Raw genomic sequence first — 20951 nt, forward strand, 5'->3', positions numbered from 1 at the left:
ACCACTCTTTCACAGGAGGGTTTTATGTATCTATATGCAGCGCTGCAAAGCCGTGCTCATACTTATATACTATCAAACGTGCCGCCTCATGCACGCAGAGCTGTGAACGCTCCTAAAATACCCCGCTGAGCTCCTGCGATGCTGCTCACTGAATGAAGAATGACCTTGTGCTGGGAGTGTTTGTGCGTGGGATGACAGTGGAAGATATGCCATCTCTAGCATGACGCAGTTTTATAAGATTACTTCAACTTTCTTTTTTTGGCTTTCATACTCCAAGAGGAAATAGATTATGAAGAAATGAAATCACAGTATGTAAGAAAAGGGACTTTGCTTTCCAAGACTGCAAGTTAAGCATATCTATTGCTCAAACTCACTGCAGGGTTAGTGAAGAGACCAAACCCTTAACATTAAGTATTAAAACGTCAGTTTGTAACTTTTTGGTAGCTACGTCTTCTCTCAGGTCCAGTGGATGTTTAAATGCTGTACCCATGAGCTCTTCTTTGAGTCTTCAAGCAGAACCAGGCCACGCTTCTCTCTCACCCTCTTCTTGTCTCAACATATTTTTCTTTCTGGCTTGGTTTCAGTCTGCAGAGAGTCCCAAAGTCCCTCACTCCAGCACGTCGCACTCTTTCACACGTGCATCAGATAAAACATCTTTGTTTTTTGGTGCCCTTTGTTGATCCGGTATGTTTGTTGGGGTGTGAGCATGTGCTTCGGCCGTGACCTCTTCCACCCATATGAGTCACGTCCTCTCCATTCGGACGCCTTTCTTCTAATAAGGCAAAAACACCAGCGGGTCTCGGCCGTCCCTGACCTGTGCTGCTTTATCCTGTTTCATCAACAGCACTCCCCTTCTATGAATTACTCCTATTTTAGTCAAGCACTCACTCTGCTCTCTATTGAAGCACATTGGTTATTTTCACACACCAATCATGCAGGTGCTATTTATGTATTAACATATGGATAACAGTTTGGAGACCTTGTAAGGGTCAACAGGTGAATTAACATGAGTTAATAATAATGACCTTTAAACCAAAGGTCTATTTTCCAAAAGCATCATTAGTCAATAGCATGCTTAGTGTTTAACAGCACAAACTAGATTTTTTTTTTGTGAATTTAAATTAAACTTTGATTTGAGTTTTTCTAATTATTTCATATTAAGTATTATCCCCTTGCAAAAGACTCCTTAAAATACAAATGCAGTTACATAATTTAATATTTGTTTGTACTTTGAGAAAAAGACTCATAAATATCATCAATAAAACAAACTACATAAAACTTTTTAATAAAAACAAATTGTCATTTGTTATACTAAAGCAAAAATAAATGATTCATATAAAATATTAATGATTCAAAGTCATTTTCACAAATATTGATTCAATGCATTTAAAAATGAAAAACTATGAAGTTTTCCATAGACATTCCTAGTTTGAAAACTCCTGATTCAAACCATATGCATTTATGAATTACTGATCAGTTAAGCATTATTAGAGCGTTAATGAGAGTTTAAGTTGTTTGATTCATAATTAATAAAAATAACCTACGCAAACTAGATCTTGATTTAAATGAATTCAAATTAATTTTCTGTGAAAAAAAAATAGTAAGCCTGGTATTAAAAATAATTGGAATTAATATATTATCATTTTACTAAAGCTAAAATAAATTATTAAAATAATAATTCATATTTAAAATTGACTTTCACACTAAGTATTAGTTCAGAGCATTTAAAAAAAAAAAATATATATATATATATTCTATGAAATTTCCCCAAAACCCGACCCCCAGTTTGATAATCACAGATTTGTGCACTTTCATATGCATTTATGAATAAATAAAATTTATTAAATTTGTTCCCTAGTTACAGTACATTATCCACACAACACAGACTTTAATGAATGTGTAAGCTGACAGAGAAACAGAGAGACTGAATAATGAAAGTATTGATTGTTTTATTATAAATAAAGCCTTCCTGCGGCGGCAGCACTCGAGGGTCAGAGGTCACAGGGATCGGAGCACATGTGAAGTGTGGCCAGGGCTCTGGTTCATGTCAGTGTGTTCGCATCTCTTCCTCACGTTGAGTGTTTAAAACTCCTCCTGATTGCTGCGTGTCTGTGTGAGTTCAGTCAGCGAGCGCATCACTTCCTGCAGTGATATCTGTCCGAGCTGCTTCCCGGCTCTCGTCCTCACGCTCACAGTCCCGCTCGCACACTCTTTCTCTCCCACCACTGCAGAGAGAGGAGAGACTCCAGTACACTCACTCTTTACATGTGTGCCAGCAGGAAACAATTAAACCCTTAAAGGTCAAGAGTCACTTCTCCACCACACACAACTGCACAAATAAACTGGGCTACAAGAAAGCATTTCTCTAAATTGAAAGTATGATAACGAATCCTTACCGAATATATAATTGTACTGTGCGAGCTGCGCCGAGCGGATTTTCTTATTTAAGGTGTTTCCACGATCATCATCAATATCAGCCATGAATCCAGCTTCCCTCAGTCTGCAGACCACCTTAACCACAGCAGAATGCATCAAACAGCCATAAGCGGTTTATAATCATACAAACTAAGTTTGTCCAGAGTGTTGTGTTTCCTCTGACCTCGTGTCCGTACGTCTCACTGCCGCCCCCTACAGGCACCACCATCACCTGCGCTGGCGACAACCAGAAAGGCCTGAGGAAGACAAAACATTAGTACTTCACCGACTCCAGAACCCACAGAACTCACAAACACAAACACACACCATTTCCCTCCGAAGTTCTCGGCCAGGATAGCGATCATCCTCTCCAGGGAGCCCAGCACGGCCCGGTGGATCATGATCGGCCTGTACATCTGTCCATCAGCCCTGTGACACACACACACACACACACGGCTCAATCACATGACACTGAAAATAAAACCTCAAATCACCCTGTTCTCTTATATCACAGGCACCACTAATATGACAACCAGACAGTGTTTACTCTATTTTTCCAGATGAAGTGTTGTTTTTATCACCTAAAACACGCTGTGACTTGTTTTCCAGAGTGGCTTGTGTAATGAGATTAACGTCACGCACAGAAAACATGCACAAGCCACACATCTGCTCCGGTGCTGAACGAGACTGGGACGCGAGACTGCCTTTATTACGAAAACATATTTCTAGTTTCAGTTTCACTTTAAATAAATTTGTTTCGACTTGCCATTTATATCAAATACTGTTTATAATCAATGGCAGTATAATTTTATAATATATTTTTAATTTCTGTTCTGTTCTAAACAGGGTTATTATATTTAATTAAAACCATAAAAAATGCTACTTATGTGTTTGTTTTTTTCTCTGAACAATGGAATTTTTCAGGTGAAACTAATTTTTCGGAAAATATAGTAAGCTGATTAAAAAAAAAAAACATTATTGTTATATTTTATTAAATTATATTAACTTTGATAGCAACATGAATTACTAGATCCTGTCAGTGTAAAATATCAGGATGCACATGATTAGGGGAATGTGCCTAATTTTCATGAAAATGACAAAAATCTTAACGGTCTTAGTAGTTAATGGATATAATTTGAATTTGTTCCACACTTTATTCTGACGGAGATCTTACCCAGAATACTGCAGGTTGAATCTGATGGGCAGCTGGAAGTCCAGCTGGATGGTGGCACACTGGTGCTGTCGGCCCAGAGCGTCCCGGATCTGGATGTCAATCTGAACACATCGTTACTGAACAAAATCAGTACCAGCAGACATCCCTTTAGCCACCTAACACATCAGGAGCTACTGATACTAGCTTGATTTCTTTTTAATGGATGCGTTAAACTGGTTAAAAATGTCAGTGAAGACATTTATAATGTTACAAAAGACTTCCATTTCTAATAAATGCTGTTCTTTTGAAGTTTCTTTTCATCTGTTAATCCTAAAAAATGAAATTAATCACAGTTTGCAGAAAGATATTGTGCAGCACAACTGTGTTCAACATTGCTAATAATCAGGGATGTTTCTTGAACAGTAAATCATCATATTTTCATGATTTCTGAAGATCATGTGACACTGAAGACTGGAGGAATGATGCTGAAAATACAGCTGCGCATCACAGAAATAAATAACACTTTAACAGAGATTAATATAGAAAACAGCTGTTTTAAATTACAAAAATATTTCAGAATATTGAATGTATTTTTGACAAAGTAAATGCAGCCTTGGTGAGTAGAAGAAACTCAAAATACAAAAAACAGTGACCTCAAATTTTACTGTATTTGTTAACTGATGCATAATGAACAGCAAGTTTTAAAATTATATGATTGTATAAGGGAAAGTGAATATCGTAAGTGTACTTTATTTTTTCTTATTTGGCTTCACTAGTTCATGTTAAACAGTCATGTGGATTGCCCATCTTTATTTTTCATGCAGTGTCTGACCAGAAGACGTCTTTCACCTTTGGTCCATAAAACGCCCCGTCTCCAGGATTCAGCTCCCAGCGCTCCTCGAACCGCTTGAGACTGCTCTCCAGCTGCTGCTCGGGGACAAACACCAGAGAGACACGGTTACACAGGAACACCGGGAATGCTCTGGCTCCGGAAACACTAATAGAAGAAGAATCTGCTGTAAACATCTAACTCAATAATCTCAAAACACGCGCATTAGTTTGAGGGAGAGAGCGCTAGGAGAGAGATTACTGCTTCCTTGTTTAAGAGAAGACCCCAGACAAACCCGGCCTGGAAACCACATCCATCCTTATAAAGCAAAGCCCTTGTGCCTGTTGTACATTAAAGGGATAGTTCACCCAAATATTGACACTAACTATTAACATCCACAGTATTTATTTTTTATTTTTCATACTAAGGAAGTTAATGTCTGCCATCAGCTGTTTGGTCTCTAACATTCCTCAGAATATCATTTTTGGGAGAAGAGCTCCTGTAGTGTGCTTTATATACTGCATACTCGGCTCTGATTGGCTGTTTGTTTCCCTCTCTGACTCTCGTGACCTGCTCGCTCTATTCCACACGGTGACCCTGATCAACATCAATGAATCTCTGACACGTTCCCCGTCTGTTCGGACCTGCCCTACATTTACGCCTCGTGTTTTCTTTTTCAAACTCTACAAGAGAACATGTACAGACAAGATCTCACGCTCTGCAGGAGCACAAACACCTCGCACACGCTTCCACACGCAGGCTCCTTAACTACAAATACAACTTTTAATAATTGTTTTCAAATTTTTTTATCAAATTCTAAACAAGAAAATAAAAATTTTAAAAAATAAAACCTATTTTGGCTTGTTAACTAACTGAAATACATACGTTTATATTAAAGTATTAAAAATTAAAAAATAAAGCTATATATCTATACACAAATATACATGTGTGTGTAATATAAGTCTACATATACATATATACATACATATTTATATAAAAAATAATAAATGTTATCTTGGCAACTAATTAAAATTAATATATAAATAAAATGACAAACTGAAACAAAACTAATAAAATAAAGGCAAAAATAAATTAATTACAAAACAAATATTAGATGTAAAAAAATGTAAACTTAAAAAAAAAATCAGATATGTTGCCTTGGCAATTAACTGAAATAAAGCTAAAGAAAAATTATATATAAAAATGACAAACTATAAATATTACATGAAAAACTAAATAAAATTAATGTTAAAGTTACTAAAACTAAAATCAAACAAAATCAAAGCTAAACACACACACACACACACACACACACACACATATATATATATATATAGTAAAATTTAATACAGCTAATTAATACAATTTAAATGAATAGTGAAAATATAAAAAATAGTTTAAACAACACTAAATTAACTGTCACGTGCGTTGGTGGGCGGCGGTCACAGGTGTGACTGACAGACAGGTGTGGTGTGTGTGTGACTGACAGACAGGTGTGTGTGTGTGTGTGACTGACAGACAGGTGTGTGTGTGTGTGTGTGTGACTGACAGACAGGTGTGGTGTGACAGGTGTGTGTGACTGACAGACAGGTGTGTGTGTGTGTGTGTGTGTGACAGACAGACAGGTGTGGTGTGTGTGTGACTGACAGACAGGTGTGGTGTGTGTGTGTGACTGACAGACAGGTGTGTGTGTGTGTGTGACTGACAGACAGGTGTGTGTGTGTGTGTGTGTGACTGACAGACAGGTGTGGTGTGACAGGTGTGTGTGACTGACAGACAGGTGTGTGTGTGTGTGTGTGTGACAGACAGACAGGTGTGGTGTGTGTGTGACTGACAGACAGGTGTGGTGTGTGTGTGTGACTGACAGACAGGTGTGTGTGTGTGTGACTGACAGACAGGTGTGTGTGTGTGTGTGTGTGTGTGACTGACAGACAGGTGTGGTGTGACAGGTGTGTGTGACTGACAGACAGGTGTGTGTGTGTGTGTGTGTGACAGACAGACAGGTGTGGTGTGTGTGTGACTGACAGACAGGTGTGGTGTGTGTGTGTGACTGACAGACAGGTGTGTGTGTGTGTGTGTGTGTGTGACTGACAGACAGGTGTGTGTGTGTGTGTGTGTGTGTGACTGACAGACAGCTGTGTGTGTGTGTGTGACTGACAGACAGGTGTGTGTGTGTGTGACTGACAGACAGGTGTGTGTGTGTGTGTGTGACTGACAGACAGCTGTGTGTGTGTGTGTGACTGACAGACAGCTGTGTGTGTGTGTGTGACTGACAGACAGGTGTGTGTGTGTGTGACTGACAGACAGGTGTGTGTGTGTGTGTGTGACTGACAGACAGCTGTGTGTGTGTGTGTGACTGACAGACAGGTGTGTGTGTGACTGACAGACAGGTGTGTGTGTGACAGGTGTACCTGCTCTGCAGTGTCCCAGAGGGCGGGCTCTCCCAGACAGGGCACGGGCCGCGTGGAGAGGAGACAGTGAAAGGAGAAACCGAAGACACGATACACGCTTCTCACGAAGTCCAAACACGCCGTGATCTCCTCCTCCAGCTGAAGAGACAGCAGCAGATAAACAACTGAAGGGTGTGTATGAGACACAGTATAAACCCTGACACAAGAACACAGAAACACTGTTTGATATGACGAACAAAGAGCTTGTGTGAGGTTCCTCAAGGGAGGGAAAATGAACATACTTCACTTCTGGAAATACACATGGAAACCAAGGGTGAATAGTTAACTAACTAAGTTTGTGTTAATGGCATTAGAAGACACACGACTGTCACTGAGCTTTTATTCAGTAGTTTCTCTATGTGTGATTTGATTATGTCAATTCCTGAAAAAAGCACAACACTCCCAGAACACTTTGCAGCAATTGAGTTTAGCTAACTAGAAGAACGCCAACCATAAGGAGGCCAATTATCACTAAACATCCAACGCTTACAGAGAACTCAAACAAGAAACTCATTCAGACTCGCTCCAAGTAAAATATCCCTACACTTCATATTACTACTATTAAAGGAAACGTTTTTCTCACAAATATTAATAATGTAATATGACACTGGCCAGTAACTGATGAGCTCTGACACATGCTTCTGCTTGGTCTGACACCATTTGCTCTTTTGCTCTGAGGTCAAGTTCTCCTAAACCGTTATGAACAGACAGGTGCTGTGTAAGAGTTCTGCACTGCTGACTCTATTACATCGATGCGTTTGTAACCGTGAACCCAGTGAAGCTGTACCTGCTCAGGTGTGCAGAAGATGTGTGCGTCGTCCTGGCAGAAGCGGCGGACTCTGGTTAGCCCCCCCAGCGCCCCCGAGTGTTCGTTACGGTGCAGCGCGCCAAAATCTGCCCAGCGGATAGGAAGCTCTCGCCACGAACGAACCCGCTGCTCGAACATCACACTGAACAGAGGACACAGGAGAAGGACGAAGAAATCACGTCACATCGGTCTCATTGTATTTATTTGATCAAAAAATAGTTAAATATTATTCAAATTTACAACATCTGTTTTCTGTGTGAATCTCTGTTAAAGTGTAATGTATTTCTGTGATGCTCCGCTGTATTTTCAGCATCATTCCTCCAGTCTTCAGTGTCACATGATCTTCAGAAATCAGAATAATATGATGATTTACTGCTCAAGAAACATCTCTGATTATTATCAATGTTGAAAACAGCCCCATATTTTTGTGGAAACTGTGATGCATTTTATTTTACAGGATTCACAGATGAATAGAAAGTCTTACTGACCCAAACCTTTGAATGGTAGTGTATGAATAAAATGAATAAAACCTGCTTATATGAGTTTGGAGGTTAGGTCAGATTTCTGAATCTTGGCTGTTTGTCAGAGAATGACAGATCAGTGTCTGGTCTGGACAGTTGGACAGAGTCAGTGTTGAGGAGCACTGACCAGTGTGCGGGACAGTTCATGGGTTTGAGAGCGAAGGTGTGTGGCTCACAGGTCACCGTGAACATGTTCTCACTGTAATGCTCCCAGTGACCCGATCGCTCCCACAGAGACTTGCTGTACAGCGTCGGGGTCACGACCTCGCTGAAGCCCCGCCTCCGGTACTCACTCTGACAGGAAGAGGAAGTGCTCATATTAGAATTACATGAGCCAGTATGAGCACCCTCCACATTTGTTTGGAGTAAGAATATATTTAATGATATGATTTAAAAAATGTTGTAGTAATATGCATGCAGAAACTTTTAGGCCTGAAATTAAAGGTTTGTATCACTGTGAAACTTGGCATATGAAGTAATAGCCAAGGAAATAAAATGTATATTATTTACAGGTGCATCACAAAGTAGAATGTTGTGGAAAAGTTCATTTATTTCAGTAATTCAGCTTAAATTGTGAAACTTGTGTATTAAATCAATACAGTGCACACAGACTGAAGTAGTTTAAGTCTTTGGTTCTTTTAATTGTGATGATTTTGGCTCACATTTAACAAAAACCCACCAATTCACGATCTCAACAAATTAGATTACTTCATAAGACCAATAGAAATTATAATTTTGTGAATTGTTGGCCTTCTGTAAAGTATGTTCATTTACTGTAAATGAGCTCAATACTTGGTTGGGGCTCCTTTTGCTTTAATTACTGCCTCAATTCGGTGTGGCATGGAGGTGATCAGTTTGTGGCACTGCTGAGGTGGTCTGAAGCCCAGGTTTCTTTGACAGTGGTCTTCAGCTCATCTGCATTGTTTGGTCTCTTGTTTCTCATCTTCCTCTTGACAATAGCCCATAGATTCTCTCTGGGGTTCAGGTCTGGTGACCAACACCATGGTCATTTAACCAACTTTGGTGCTTTTGGCAGTGTGGGCAGGTGCCAAATCCTGTTGGAAAGGGAAATCAGCATCTTCAAAAAGCTTGTCAGCAGAAGGAAGCATGAAGTGCTCCAAGATTTCTTGGTAAACGTGTGCAGTGACTTTAGTTTTCAAAAAATGCAATGGACCAACACCAGCAGATGACATTGTACCCAAATCATCACAGACTGTGGAAACTGAACACTGGACTTCAAGATACTTGGGCTATGAGCTTCTCCACCCTTCCTCCAGACTCTAGGACATTGGTTTCCAAATGAAATACAAAACTTGCTCTCATCTGAAAAGAGGACTTTGGACCACTGGGCAACAGTCCAGTTCTTCTTCTCCTTAGCCCGGGTAAGACGCCTCTGACGTTGTCTGTGGTTCAGTAAATCTCTTGACACGTCTGTGTGTGGTGCTCTTGATGCCTTGACCCCAGCCTCAGTCCATTCCTTGTGAAGTTCACTCAAATTCTTGAATTGATTTTACTTGACAATCCTCATAAGGCTGCGGTTCTCTCGGTTGGTTGTGCATCTTTTTCTTCCACACTTTTTCCTTCCAGTCAACTTTCTGTTAACATGCTTGGATACAGCACTCTGTGAACAGCGTTCTGTGAATGTTTGTGTCTTACCCTCCTTGTGAAGGGTGTCAATGATTGTCTTCTGGACAACTGTCAGATCAGTCTTCTCCATGATTGTGTAGCCTAGTGAACCAAACTGAGAGACCGTTTTGAAGGCTCAAGAAACCTTTGCAGGTGTTTGAGTTGATTGGTATGCCATCATATTCTAATTTGTCAAGATCGTGAATTGGTGTTTTTTTTTTTTTAATGTGAGCCAAAATCATCACAATTAAAAGAACCAAAGACTTAGACTACTTCTGTCTGTGTGCACAGAATTTAATACACAAGTTTCACAATTTGAGTTGAATTATTGAAATTAATGAACTTTTCCATGACATTCTAATTCAATGAGATGCACCTGTAAATACTCTGAGGCCCAAACTGAGCAGACATGTGCAATTTGGTGCAGATGCTGATATTTACATGCCCAAAAAGACTGATGAAATAAGGTCTGATAGCTTGTAAAATCAGTGGGATCTTCACAACAGCAGATACTGACATGAAATGATCTAAATATCAGTCGTCACTCTGTATCTCCAATAATGCATCTTATTAAGATGAGATTTAAATGATCCAAACATTTAATGCAATGCAATCCAGTGATGATTGAGAGAGGAAGAAATAAACAATCCTCTAAAGATCCTGAGGATCAGATTTAAGACTCGTATTTTAGCATGAATTTTCTAGAAAGTTGTGAATCAGACGACAGAAGGCATGGAGTAGATTGTGTGCGTGACAGCAAAGTTTTGATCATGTCGATCATTTAGAAACCTTAGTAATTTGTGTATTAAATATGATAGAGTAGGCTTACATGGTTAAGATTATGAAAAACAATTTAAGGCAAGCACGTCCACATTTTTAAGTGGTGCAGTATGTCTTTGGCCACAGCAGAGTGAACGATGACCTACACTCTTCAGAGAGCTCACTTCAACCGCCCTAAAGACACCATTACTGCTGAAAGTGTGACATGGACATGTGTGTGAGGGTGAAACTGTGCTGACGTGGATGGAGTTCATACCTTTATAAAGTCAGTGAGCGTGTTGTATATATGAGCTCCTTTTGGCATGAAGAAACAGCTGCCAGGACTGACATCATGAAAGAAGAAGAGCTCCTGTGTCTGAGACAAGAACAACATCAGAGCCAGCTGGAGAGATCACACAAACACACTAGACTGTGCTCGCGCTCATACTGACACACAGCGGCAGGGATGTCATTGTTCAAAAGCAGGATGAGAACGGTCTTGTTTTTGAATCGAGACTATCTGTGTGTTCCTGCTGTCACATCTGGCTCTCACCTTCCCAATCCTTCTGTGGTCTCTCTTTCTGGCCTCCTCCTGTTCTCTCTCCCATTCCTCTCGCTCTCGCTCTCCTGGAAAGGCCACGCCGATCATTCGGAGGATAGCGGACGCCTCTGTTGAGCCGGACAGAGTTACAGGAGACACCTGAGAGAGAGACGGACAGAGCAGAAGAGTTCATGAGGAGACGGAGGAGTCTGATGTGGACACAGTCTGAGCTGCTGCTGATGATGAGACTACTGCAATACATTACTTTTACTCAGCAAGGATGCATTAAATTGATCAAAAGTAACAAGAAAGACTTTTATAATGTTAAAAAATATTTCAATTCTGGTCTTTTCTATTCCATATAAAAAAAACTTATTTCAACATTTCAATGTGTGTTTAGGGTAACATACAAAAAATGTCAAAGTAAAAAAAAAAAAAAAAAAAAAAAAAAAAAAAAAAAAAAAAAAAAAAACAACAACAAAAAAAAAAAAACAAGGAAACAAGAGGCCTGGAAACAAAATGTTCCATAAATAAAACTGAACTAAGTCCCGTGTCACAACCCTAAAGAGAGAAGGACAGCTCGTGGAAAGAGAAGGGAAAGTGTGAAACAGGAAGTGCAAGAGATATTAATAATATCAGCAGGAAACTGCTATGGAAACAACGGAGCAAACACTGTTCCTATGACAACAGAGCAAACACTGTTCCTATGACAACAGAGGAGAGGGACAGAGTGTGCTCTGTCACGCTAGTCAAGCTCAAACACACACGGAGAGTGAGAGTTACCTGGAGCATCTTAAAGGCCTTCAGGAAGCCCGTGTGTGGCAGAAGAACACCTGAACACACACCCACACTGTCTCCACACCTGAGAGAGAAACACACACACACACACATCAGACACCAAACACACTCCATCAACTCCAGCAGGACACGGAGAGACTTCAGACCTGTAGACACTGAGTGTGTCTCCCATCATCTGCTCTTCAGCCAGCCGCAGCCTGACAGCATCATCCTACCAACACACACACACACACACACACACACAAATCAAATGTGTATTTATCTAGAGATCGTCAAATGAACCAAAAATGCAAAAGACTGTAGAGTTTAGGAATCTTATGAATATAATCAGCTTTAGTTTTAGCTCATGTCTTTTCTTCCTGCGGGGAATCCCAGCCAGAAACTACAATGGTTTACTATCAGTTCATTTGGAAATTAAATTAAATACAATTTATTGTGTAATCAAAACACCAATAATGACCCCACCCCTCAAAAAACTTCAAGTGTGACAATTATAAACAAGGAGGAGATACATAGGGACTCTCTTTCTGAAATATCTTTACTACTGCAGGCTGATCCTTCAGATGAGAGATAAAACATGCGTTCTTACAACTGTCTAAATCATGTTATATATATATAACAGTCATAAAGTAGACAGTCATAATTTAACTCATGTTCATAAGCAATCACTTTCTAGAAATGTGTGCGATCCATTGAGTGAGAAGCACTCTGAAGCACCACTTTTTAATTTTTTTTTAAATATGATTATGTTTTTCCATCCCCAAAATATAAGACATCTTAAAATTAACATTTAGACATTTGTTTTACCATTTCATGCACTGAAATGGTAAAACTAAGTAAACACTGAATAGAACACAAGAAACACAATTTTGGCCAAATTGCACAGCACACTTCTTTTTTAATCATAATCACAGCTATTTTTTTAGAGACTCCCCCAAATCTTGCAACTCTGGATTAAAGTGAGTTTCTGCGATCTTTTCTCACTCTGTATGTACATGTGGAAGTGTAAGGACAACAGGCTGAAGTGCACTGTAAAGGTCAAACGCTAGAGGACCGGCTGACCTGGAAGAGCTCTTTCAGGTCCTGTACCGTGACCTGGAGCTTGATGAGGGGAATCTTCCCAGCTGCCATCTGCTTACACCTCTGCTCCACGTCCAACAGAGAGAGGGCGCTACAACACACACACACACACACACACACACACACACACACACACACACACACACACACACACACACACACACACACAGCTTTAGGTTTCACTTCTTCATTTCATGCATCTCAAATAAAGTCCAGTGGTCTACTGGTTCTCATCAGGGGCTGGGAAGGGAACAGACAGCGTTTACTTGTCTTGGAGCTGGTAATCACAGTACAGGCCTGTGTCAGACACTCCCTCTCGACACACACGAGCGCTGAAGAGATTCTCCATCACACTCGCTAACACACACGCTCCGGTGCGCCACACGACCTACAGCAGACACACACACACACGGTCAATCACAGCAGATCACACTTCAAATCAATTAAACTAAACAATAACATCATAATATTCAACATCAACTATTATTATTTGACATTCATGTTTTTATGGCGAAATATTACTCAGACACTTTTTTGGGAAAGTTAACCCTTTGAGACTTAAAAGCTGGCACCTGTCTCCCCTCCAGCGAGTCAAAGCCGAGCAGCTGCAGTTCACAGTCCTCCAGCAGAGGACGACTCAGATCCCACAGCGCTCCATTCACTCTGCCTGCCACTGCCCCTTTAACACTGAACACACACACACACACAACCAACAGTTAGTAACAGTCTAAATCAGCAGTTAAAAAAAAAAAAAAAAAAAAATTGAAAATAAAAATAAAAATGTAATATTGGTGTAGGATTTACTTAATTACCTGTGAAATTTGTTAGCAATTTCTGAGTGAAAACCACAGCAACAACAAAAATAATAAATAAATGCAAATATTAGTGTAGGATTTACTTAATTATCTGTGAAATATACTAGCAATGAGTGAAAACAGGATAAAAATAATAATTATTATTTTCAATTTTATACATTTTTTTTCCTAATCTGGGGGCCTCACCAAGGATAACTTAAAATTTAAATGAATATATTAATACACTAATGACTAATATTAATTCATTTATTTTAAAATCACATTCAATATAATATTTAAAGGGGTCACTTTCTCTTTGGAGTGTTAAAAGCTCTCGGTGCATAAAGAAGATCTGTAAAGTTGCAAAGACTAAAGTGTCAAAACCAGAGAGATATTCTTTATCAAAGTAAAGAGTCAACCACTCCCTCCTGAAACGCCTCTTTTAATCACGCCACACATGTCTATGTCACGATGTGGGAAGATTTGCATAACACTGCCCAGATGTTCACACAAAGAAAGGAGTAACTTTTATTCTCACTGTAAGTACATGTTTTATGTGTAAAGGATTTGCCAATGATGATTGAAATTCTAGTTTTGAGCAGTGTAGAGTAGGCCTTAAACCACATAAACATTTCATACACCAAATAATGTTCTTTCTAGCAACGTCATAACACCCCTTTAATATATATATATATATATATATATATATATATATATATGGACATAGAAAATAATTCTGGACATGTGAGATCTTTGAGGTCTAAAGGGTTAACAGTCACTGATCTAAAGTCAGGAGGCGTGAGTCTGTGTCTTATATTTACCGTTCACTCTTGGCGATCTGTAATGGTGAGGTCACACCAGCTGACCCTTTGACCGTCCTGCCATCAGCCAATCGGATGGTCAGATCCGGCCTCGATGCTGTGTGCTCCTCAGCAGTTCCAGTCACATGCCGATCACAGAGAGACTGGAAGATCCTCAAGCGCTCGGTCTGACAGGCAGACGCATGCAGCTGGAACAGACAGAGAAACATGTAATCAGTCGCTGAACAACGACGACTTCAGAAGGAAATGTGAGGGAGGGGAAAGGCTGAAGATAAACCACTGGAGTTCTGTAGGCATTCAATCACACCACACCTTGAAGAATAAAAAAAGGCCTGTACGAAAGTAATAAATCAAGATCACAGAACTAAATGACTTGGTATCAATTGCATAAAAAAAGATCAGACTGATCACATACTGAATCATTAATAACAATATACAGGGAAGACCACAAATCTGAGACCAATACTGAAAATATGCTGCATTAATCACATTAACAAATACTAAAAATGTAAAGTTAAAAATGTAAAAAAAAAAAAAAAAAAATCAATTTGAATGTGGTCTTTGGCTTTAATGAGTGCAGCCAGAGACATTTTATCAGAACTGCACTAAACCTGATGATCATGTTCTCATAATGATGCAGAAGAGCATCTTCAGCTCCAATGGAAGAGAGGCCACATTTCTTACAACGTTACTTTGAATTAGATGCGTTTTTTTTTCTGCCTAAGATTAAAATGAATCCATTTTAATTGTGGTCTGACATTAATCCCCACTGTACTAGTACAATTTACACTACACCAGTCTTCACAGAAAGCTTTATATATATATATATATATATATATATATATATATATATATATATATATATATATATATATATATATATACACATACATACATACACAGCAATGAATACATGTGCATTAAATACAACAAAAACAATTAAAATGCATGCACACACACAAAATTTTAATAGTTAAAAATGTATCCAAAACTGTCATTATACAGAAGCTCAGTTGAGCCCATGCTCAAAGACAGCCTAAGACGAGTCAGGTGAATGTGTGTCACACTGCGAGTCACGGTCCTGCACACCTTCCCGTAGCTTCTGCTGCCGCGGAGCGCCGCCTGACAGACGCCTCGCCTCCCGAACACAGCCGCGAACATTTCAGACAAAGCTACGGATCATCTTTTATCCTCCAAAACACCAAAAGATGCCCTCTCTCAGCGGGCCGCCATTTTTCCGGAACTACTACAGCGTCACAGAGAAAGAAACCCGATTCGTCGAAGAATTCGAACGAGGGCGGGCTCTGAGTGCGCAACAACCAATGAGAAGCGAAGCCAGACGTGCGTCACGAGCGTCCGCTCAGTGCGTAAGAAAACACATCAACTGACAGCATTCTCCTGCATGAACACACGCCACATCAAAACACACGGATTTCACGGAGGACCGGAAAACAGACAACGGTGCAGGTTTATGAACGCAACACTATATCTATGTCGAACCAAAGCAAAATAATATACTAGAGGAACAAGCTGAAGTTAAACTCCTCTGCTCCATCCCTCGTGTCTCCAGTCGCCTGATCTGATGCGTCTTCACACATGCACTCACTACACCGCCCTGCTGTTTCTACAGGATGATAGAAACGACATGCAAAACACTTTATAAGTGTCTGTTTGGCAAACTAGTGCACTAGTGAGTGCTGTCTCCTTTAGGACATTGTTGCACAGTAATGATAAAAACATTTACATCTTAAGTGTGTTTCAGACACAGCTCCATCTCAGTTTCAAAAATTCAAATGTGTAGATCTGGTTTTGGTATCTGTTTGCAATGTATTAAATCAAAGTCCTTCATCATTAGCTGTCTTTAGTTCTGTGCAAACACAGAGTAAACATGTAGGTACACTCTCAGAGAAATATATAAAAGGGTACAAAAGCTGTCACTGGGGTGGAACGTTTTCAAAGGTACTTTTTGTTACTTTACGTATTAGTATGCACCTTTAAATATAAATATGTACATTTGTTCCCTTCTGAAAGTGCACAGAGAGTGTTTTATATATGCATGATCTACTGGTCATAGAAAAGGCTAACATTGGGTAAAATGAGTGACCCTTCCCTGCCGTAGGATTTATACATTTACAAAACTAGGCCAAATTCAACAAGTGCAGTTTTTTTTTTCTTCAGATAAGAACACCACAATCAAGTAATCACTGATCATCATCAGTGACATTAAATAAACTATACAATACTGTGACAATGTTTGGTTGCACATAGTTTCAGTGATCATTAAGGATGTCAATGTGAAAAATGAGGATCTCCTCCAATTGACATGACACCTGATGATGCTTAGCTGGATATGTGTGCAGATGTCTGACACATTACCTTTTAGTGAATAAAAATACACTATAACACCATAATATGTCGTTCAACCTCTGGAAGGATAAGTGTCAAGGATATAAATGCAAAAGAACAATTTGGAGATGTTAACGCAGTTGTTTAAATCTGCCGTTTGATCATTATCTTCATACAGACCTTACCATCAATCATCAATATCATTACTGTAGGGCCACAAAACTCAACTGCATTTACCAATAGAAAAACAAACTATTCAAAAAGAAAATGAATTGAGATTTTGATAGAAGTCATTATGGTCCCTGTTTGAAAGTTGATGTAGTACAATTACGCACTTCAAGGTGTTGTTTTCTGAGAATAGTGCTGTAAATTAGTTTCATTAACCAGTCTATCTGTACCTTTGATATGACTGAATGAAACCAGATTTTCATTAAACAGTAAACCTGTGGTGCAGCTGGTACAAAACATATAGAAGTTGATCTAACTGAAGGAGTGGCTCACAGTTTCACATTTCTGTCACACTTGAAGACTCACTGCATTTAGCATCCTGCAGATTCATTCTGAATTTCAGTGCTTGTACATAACATGCTGGCACTGCAAACACTGTTAAATAAGTGTGTATGTTCTTTGGAATACTCCTTGTGTTAAACACTTTACAATGAATGCAAATCCAAATGAAGACACCAAACCACGCTCCTTAAATATTCAACATTTCTGCACTTGAAGGAAAGATTTCAACTATTGTTTTTCTCACACAACACATGAAAACTACAACGATGTACAGATTATATTCACATTTAAGTGGACAAACTTTTTTTTTTTTTTTTTTAAAGCAGTGTATCAACTTTGTTGTGAAAGGATGTACTATGATTTAGTTTTACGAACAATGCATATGACATCACATTCTGAGAAAACAAAGACAGAAACTCACACATTTCAATTGTGTATATGATAAAGTGTTAAACTATGTTAAACTAAAAAGATTAACATTTCAGATTCAGTGGCAAATGTAAAATAAACCAAACTAATTCTTTCCTTTGAACCTAAAATTCAGAGTTGTGTATTCAAGCTTGAACATCAAGTTATATGACTTAAAGGAGAGAACAGAACTGCTTTTAAGTAAAAACAAAATAACAAAATAATCCAGGTACCCTTGTTCTTGAACAAAGTATGAAACCACCTGTAAAGAACAGTCTCCTTCCTTTCAATAATATTTCTCCACACAATGCTTTTATTAATCAGAATACATGTAAGAACTCTATGAAGAAGAGAAAAAAAAAAAAAACACGCAAAGGAGCTCTTGAAAAGCACTCAAAAACTACCGAGTAGTTATGCCTTGAACACTTGGTTAGCTTATATGCAATGCGAGCCAAAATCTTCACATCTTGGTGAAGGTTTATAAAGTGGCTGTATTTTAGCTTTATGGAGCTTAAGGATCACTACAAGCCATCATGTTTGCCTAGCATTACATCTTTGTCAATAATTTAATCACTCCGGAATAAAACACAGTTGAAATCCACTGGTTTTGTGCTTAAAGTGAAAGAGTAACAGAGGTTAACAGACAAAAAAGCAGTAATCTGGATCCTGTCAACAGCAAGAACAAGTATTTACATGGGAAAAATGAGAAAAGCAAGTGTTATAGGGTGGAGAAGTGAAGGAAGAGTTACTGGAAGGAAAGAAATAATCTGCGCATCTACTTACAAGTCATCCATATCTCTCTCTCTCTCTCTCTCTCACACACACACACACTACACCAATTGAACAGGATAACCACCTTTTGCCTTCTTTCATATTCCATGGATGTTTCTGGATCTCCACATTCTCCTCCTCCTAGTTCATCTCTAGAGTATCTGAAAACTTCTCTTTCACTGAGAAGAGTAGTGATGTAACGTGGCTGTTCTGGGGCATGACATATCAGTGCATGTGTATTTACATGCAGAATAAGTCTCACGCTGCGTTTCGCAGGTGATGCTAGCTTGCTACACTGCCTATTTCAGGTTGTACAGAGCATTTAGCACTCATTCTAAGATGCTAATAACGAGGGGGCAAGAACGGTCTTTTGGGGGGGTTGAAAGACCCACCGCCAAAACTACCAGCGGGACGCTTTGTCCCAGGTAGGAGGGGTTCACGGTTAAGGGAGGGGGGTGGTAGGGGCAGGGATCCTCTGGTAAACTGTGGGGAACGGAGCATGTGATGCTGGTTTGGTAATTGGAGGAGGGACAGAGGGGAAGAAGGACGGCGGGGTCTCTGATTTGGGTTATTGATGGGTAGGCGGTTGGGAATAGACAAATGTGGATGGGTTTCCCCAGCTGGGGATGGAGGAGTAGGTGTGGTTGGGGTAGATGGTGATGGTGGTGTGGAAATGGGGCCTTCTCGAATTCTGCCCAGGAGGGGTGGAGGAACTCCCGGGGTCCCAGGACGATGAAGAGGTGGGGTGTGACGCAAGACAAACTGCTCTTTCACTGTGCCTGGGCGTGGGGGATCTCCCAACAATGAAGGGAGTTGGGGTTTGCCACCTCTAGGAGGGGCACTGCCCCCGCTTCCTCCATGCCCTGCTCCATCTGGATGGAGGTTGGCAGGTGGATAGGGTAGGACTCGGTCTATCGATACAAGGACACCACCAACCATAACAGTGGTGTTTGAGGTCAGGGGGAAGTCTCTGGAAGGATGTGGGGTTTGAGGGATGGGAGGAAGTGGTGGTGGGACTGGAGGAATGGAAGAGGGAAAAAATGGAGGGGGAGGATGGTGTTGAGGAATGCCATGAGAAGGTCGTGTGGGGTCTTCGTTTGCATAGGGTGGAGGAGGATACTGTGAAGGGGGTGGAAGGTGAGCTGGAGGAGGAGGAGGGAGAGGGGGGACCATTCCCAACTCCTCAGAATTCTCATGGCCACGACTACCAGGGTGGTGTGGGGGTGGTGCTTCCATAAACTCCTCCTCTTCATACCAGGCCCCACCCACTCTAGAACCAGCACTGCTCCCTCTTCTAAGGACTCTTCCAACCACACGGATGCTTTCCACCGTCTGGATGCGGTTACCATAATCAAGGGTTTCGATTGGTGCTCCCTCACTGGAGGATGAAGAAACAACAGTCTCAATGCGGTGGTAGTGGTCTCCATTGTCAGCTGAACCTTTTCTTTCCTTGTCTTTCATCCCATCGTCAGATCCTCCACTTGGCTTGCGGGAGCATGCACTTTTCTCTCCCTCTCCATCCATCTTTGCCTTTATTTTATGATCCTGCACCATGGCAGCTGATGGAACTTTCAAACCTGGTACTTTTCTCTTTAGCCCTTCTTCCTCTTTGGCTTTACTCATGGCCTTGACTGGTTTAGTCACACTTGGGCTAAAGGCGGGGAGTCGTGAGGGTGGTGGTGTGCGGTAATCCCTGTCTTTCTGCTTGTTTTCTCCCAGAGCCTCTCGTGGAGTGATCACGGCATCCCAGGGGTCACTGTGATAGGCTGTAGGTGAAAGGTTACGACCTCCAGACAGATCTGCACTCTGAGGCTCACTGAGTACATGGGGTGAGTCCATAATTTCATCTTGGGTGGGTGTGCTACCACTCTCATCTCGGACAGGGGTGCCATCTAGGTTGTCTCCACCAACAAGGAGAGGGCTATTGCTGCCTACATCGTCTAAGCCAAGTCCGAGAGCACTGAAACCAGGATTCCCCTGAAGGAAACTATTGATCTTAGACTCCAGGCTGGGCATTACCACAGCCTCAGTCTCAATTTCTTTCTCGCTCTCTTTTTTGTCTTGTTCTCTTTCCTTCTCTCTTTCCCTCTCTTTCACCTTCTCCCACTCTTTCCCTTTCTCTCGTTCAGTTTCTCGCTTGAAATTGTTGCCTGTGGTCTTTAGGGCCTTCGGTGTCGTTGGGGTGGTGGTGGTGGTGGAGGTTGCTGCAGTTGTGGTGACAGCTGAAGAGGCAGGTGAAGATGGAACCGGGTCTGGAGTAGTGAGAGTGCCTGAACGCGCTGATGAAAGGAGAGAAGACAAACCTGCAAGATAGAGATTTA

At 40.5% G+C, this 20951-nt stretch overlaps 2 protein-coding genes across 3 annotated transcripts in view; both read right to left on the reverse strand.

The window, feature by feature from the left end:
• Positions 1 to 1929: 1929 nt before the first annotated feature.
• Positions 1930 to 18858, reverse strand: tars2 (threonyl-tRNA synthetase 2, mitochondrial). Of its 2 annotated transcripts, none has more exons than XM_052619015.1 (18): positions 18716 to 18858; positions 14596 to 14783; positions 13553 to 13667; positions 13247 to 13368; positions 12963 to 13071; positions 12047 to 12111; positions 11886 to 11964; positions 11115 to 11261; positions 10839 to 10937; positions 8304 to 8470; positions 7635 to 7797; positions 6809 to 6946; positions 4418 to 4495; positions 3590 to 3690; positions 2743 to 2844; positions 2600 to 2672; positions 2397 to 2511; positions 1930 to 2225 (listed from the first exon to the last, which is right to left on the reverse strand). In XM_052619015.1, the coding sequence occupies exons 1-18, from the start codon at positions 18737 to 18739 to the stop codon at positions 2083 to 2085; spliced, it is 2028 nt and encodes a 675-aa protein (XP_052474975.1). In that variant the 5' UTR covers positions 18740 to 18858; the 3' UTR covers positions 1930 to 2082. The 2 variants fall into 2 exon arrangements, with proteins under 2 accessions (XP_052474975.1, XP_052474974.1); XM_052619014.1 differs by lacking the exon at positions 18716 to 18858 and adding an exon at positions 15685 to 16198.
• Positions 18155 to 20951, reverse strand: part of rprd2b (regulation of nuclear pre-mRNA domain containing 2b) — a 35031-nt gene continuing 32234 nt past the window's right edge. Inside the window, exon 10 of the mRNA XM_052619011.1 lies at positions 18155 to 20933. Coding sequence (XP_052474971.1) covers positions 18973 to 20933 — 1961 coding nt within the window. The 3' untranslated portion in view covers positions 18155 to 18972. The remainder of the gene's footprint in view (positions 20934 to 20951) is intronic.

Source organism: Carassius gibelio, chromosome A16, assembly GCF_023724105.1.
Source record: "Carassius gibelio isolate Cgi1373 ecotype wild population from Czech Republic chromosome A16, carGib1.2-hapl.c, whole genome shotgun sequence".
NCBI classification, from domain to species: domain Eukaryota; kingdom Metazoa; phylum Chordata; class Actinopteri; order Cypriniformes; family Cyprinidae; genus Carassius; species Carassius gibelio.

What these genes read in the sequence shown, in the direction of transcription:
- tars2 (XM_052619014.1), bottom strand. Translation starts at nt 15,756, where the DNA reads ATGTTCGCGGCTGTGTTCGGGAGGCGAGGCGTCTGTCAGGCGGCGCTC. An exon ending in GTGAGACGTACGGACACGAG is followed by an intron (nt 2,512 to 2,599) that starts GTCAGAGGAAAC and finishes GCTGTGGTTAAG; the next exon opens with GTGGTCTGCAGACTGAGGGA. An exon ending in ACAGTACAATTATATATTCG is followed by an intron (nt 2,226 to 2,396) that starts GTAAGGATTCGT and finishes CTCTCTCTGCAG; the next exon opens with TGGTGGGAGAGAAAGAGTGT.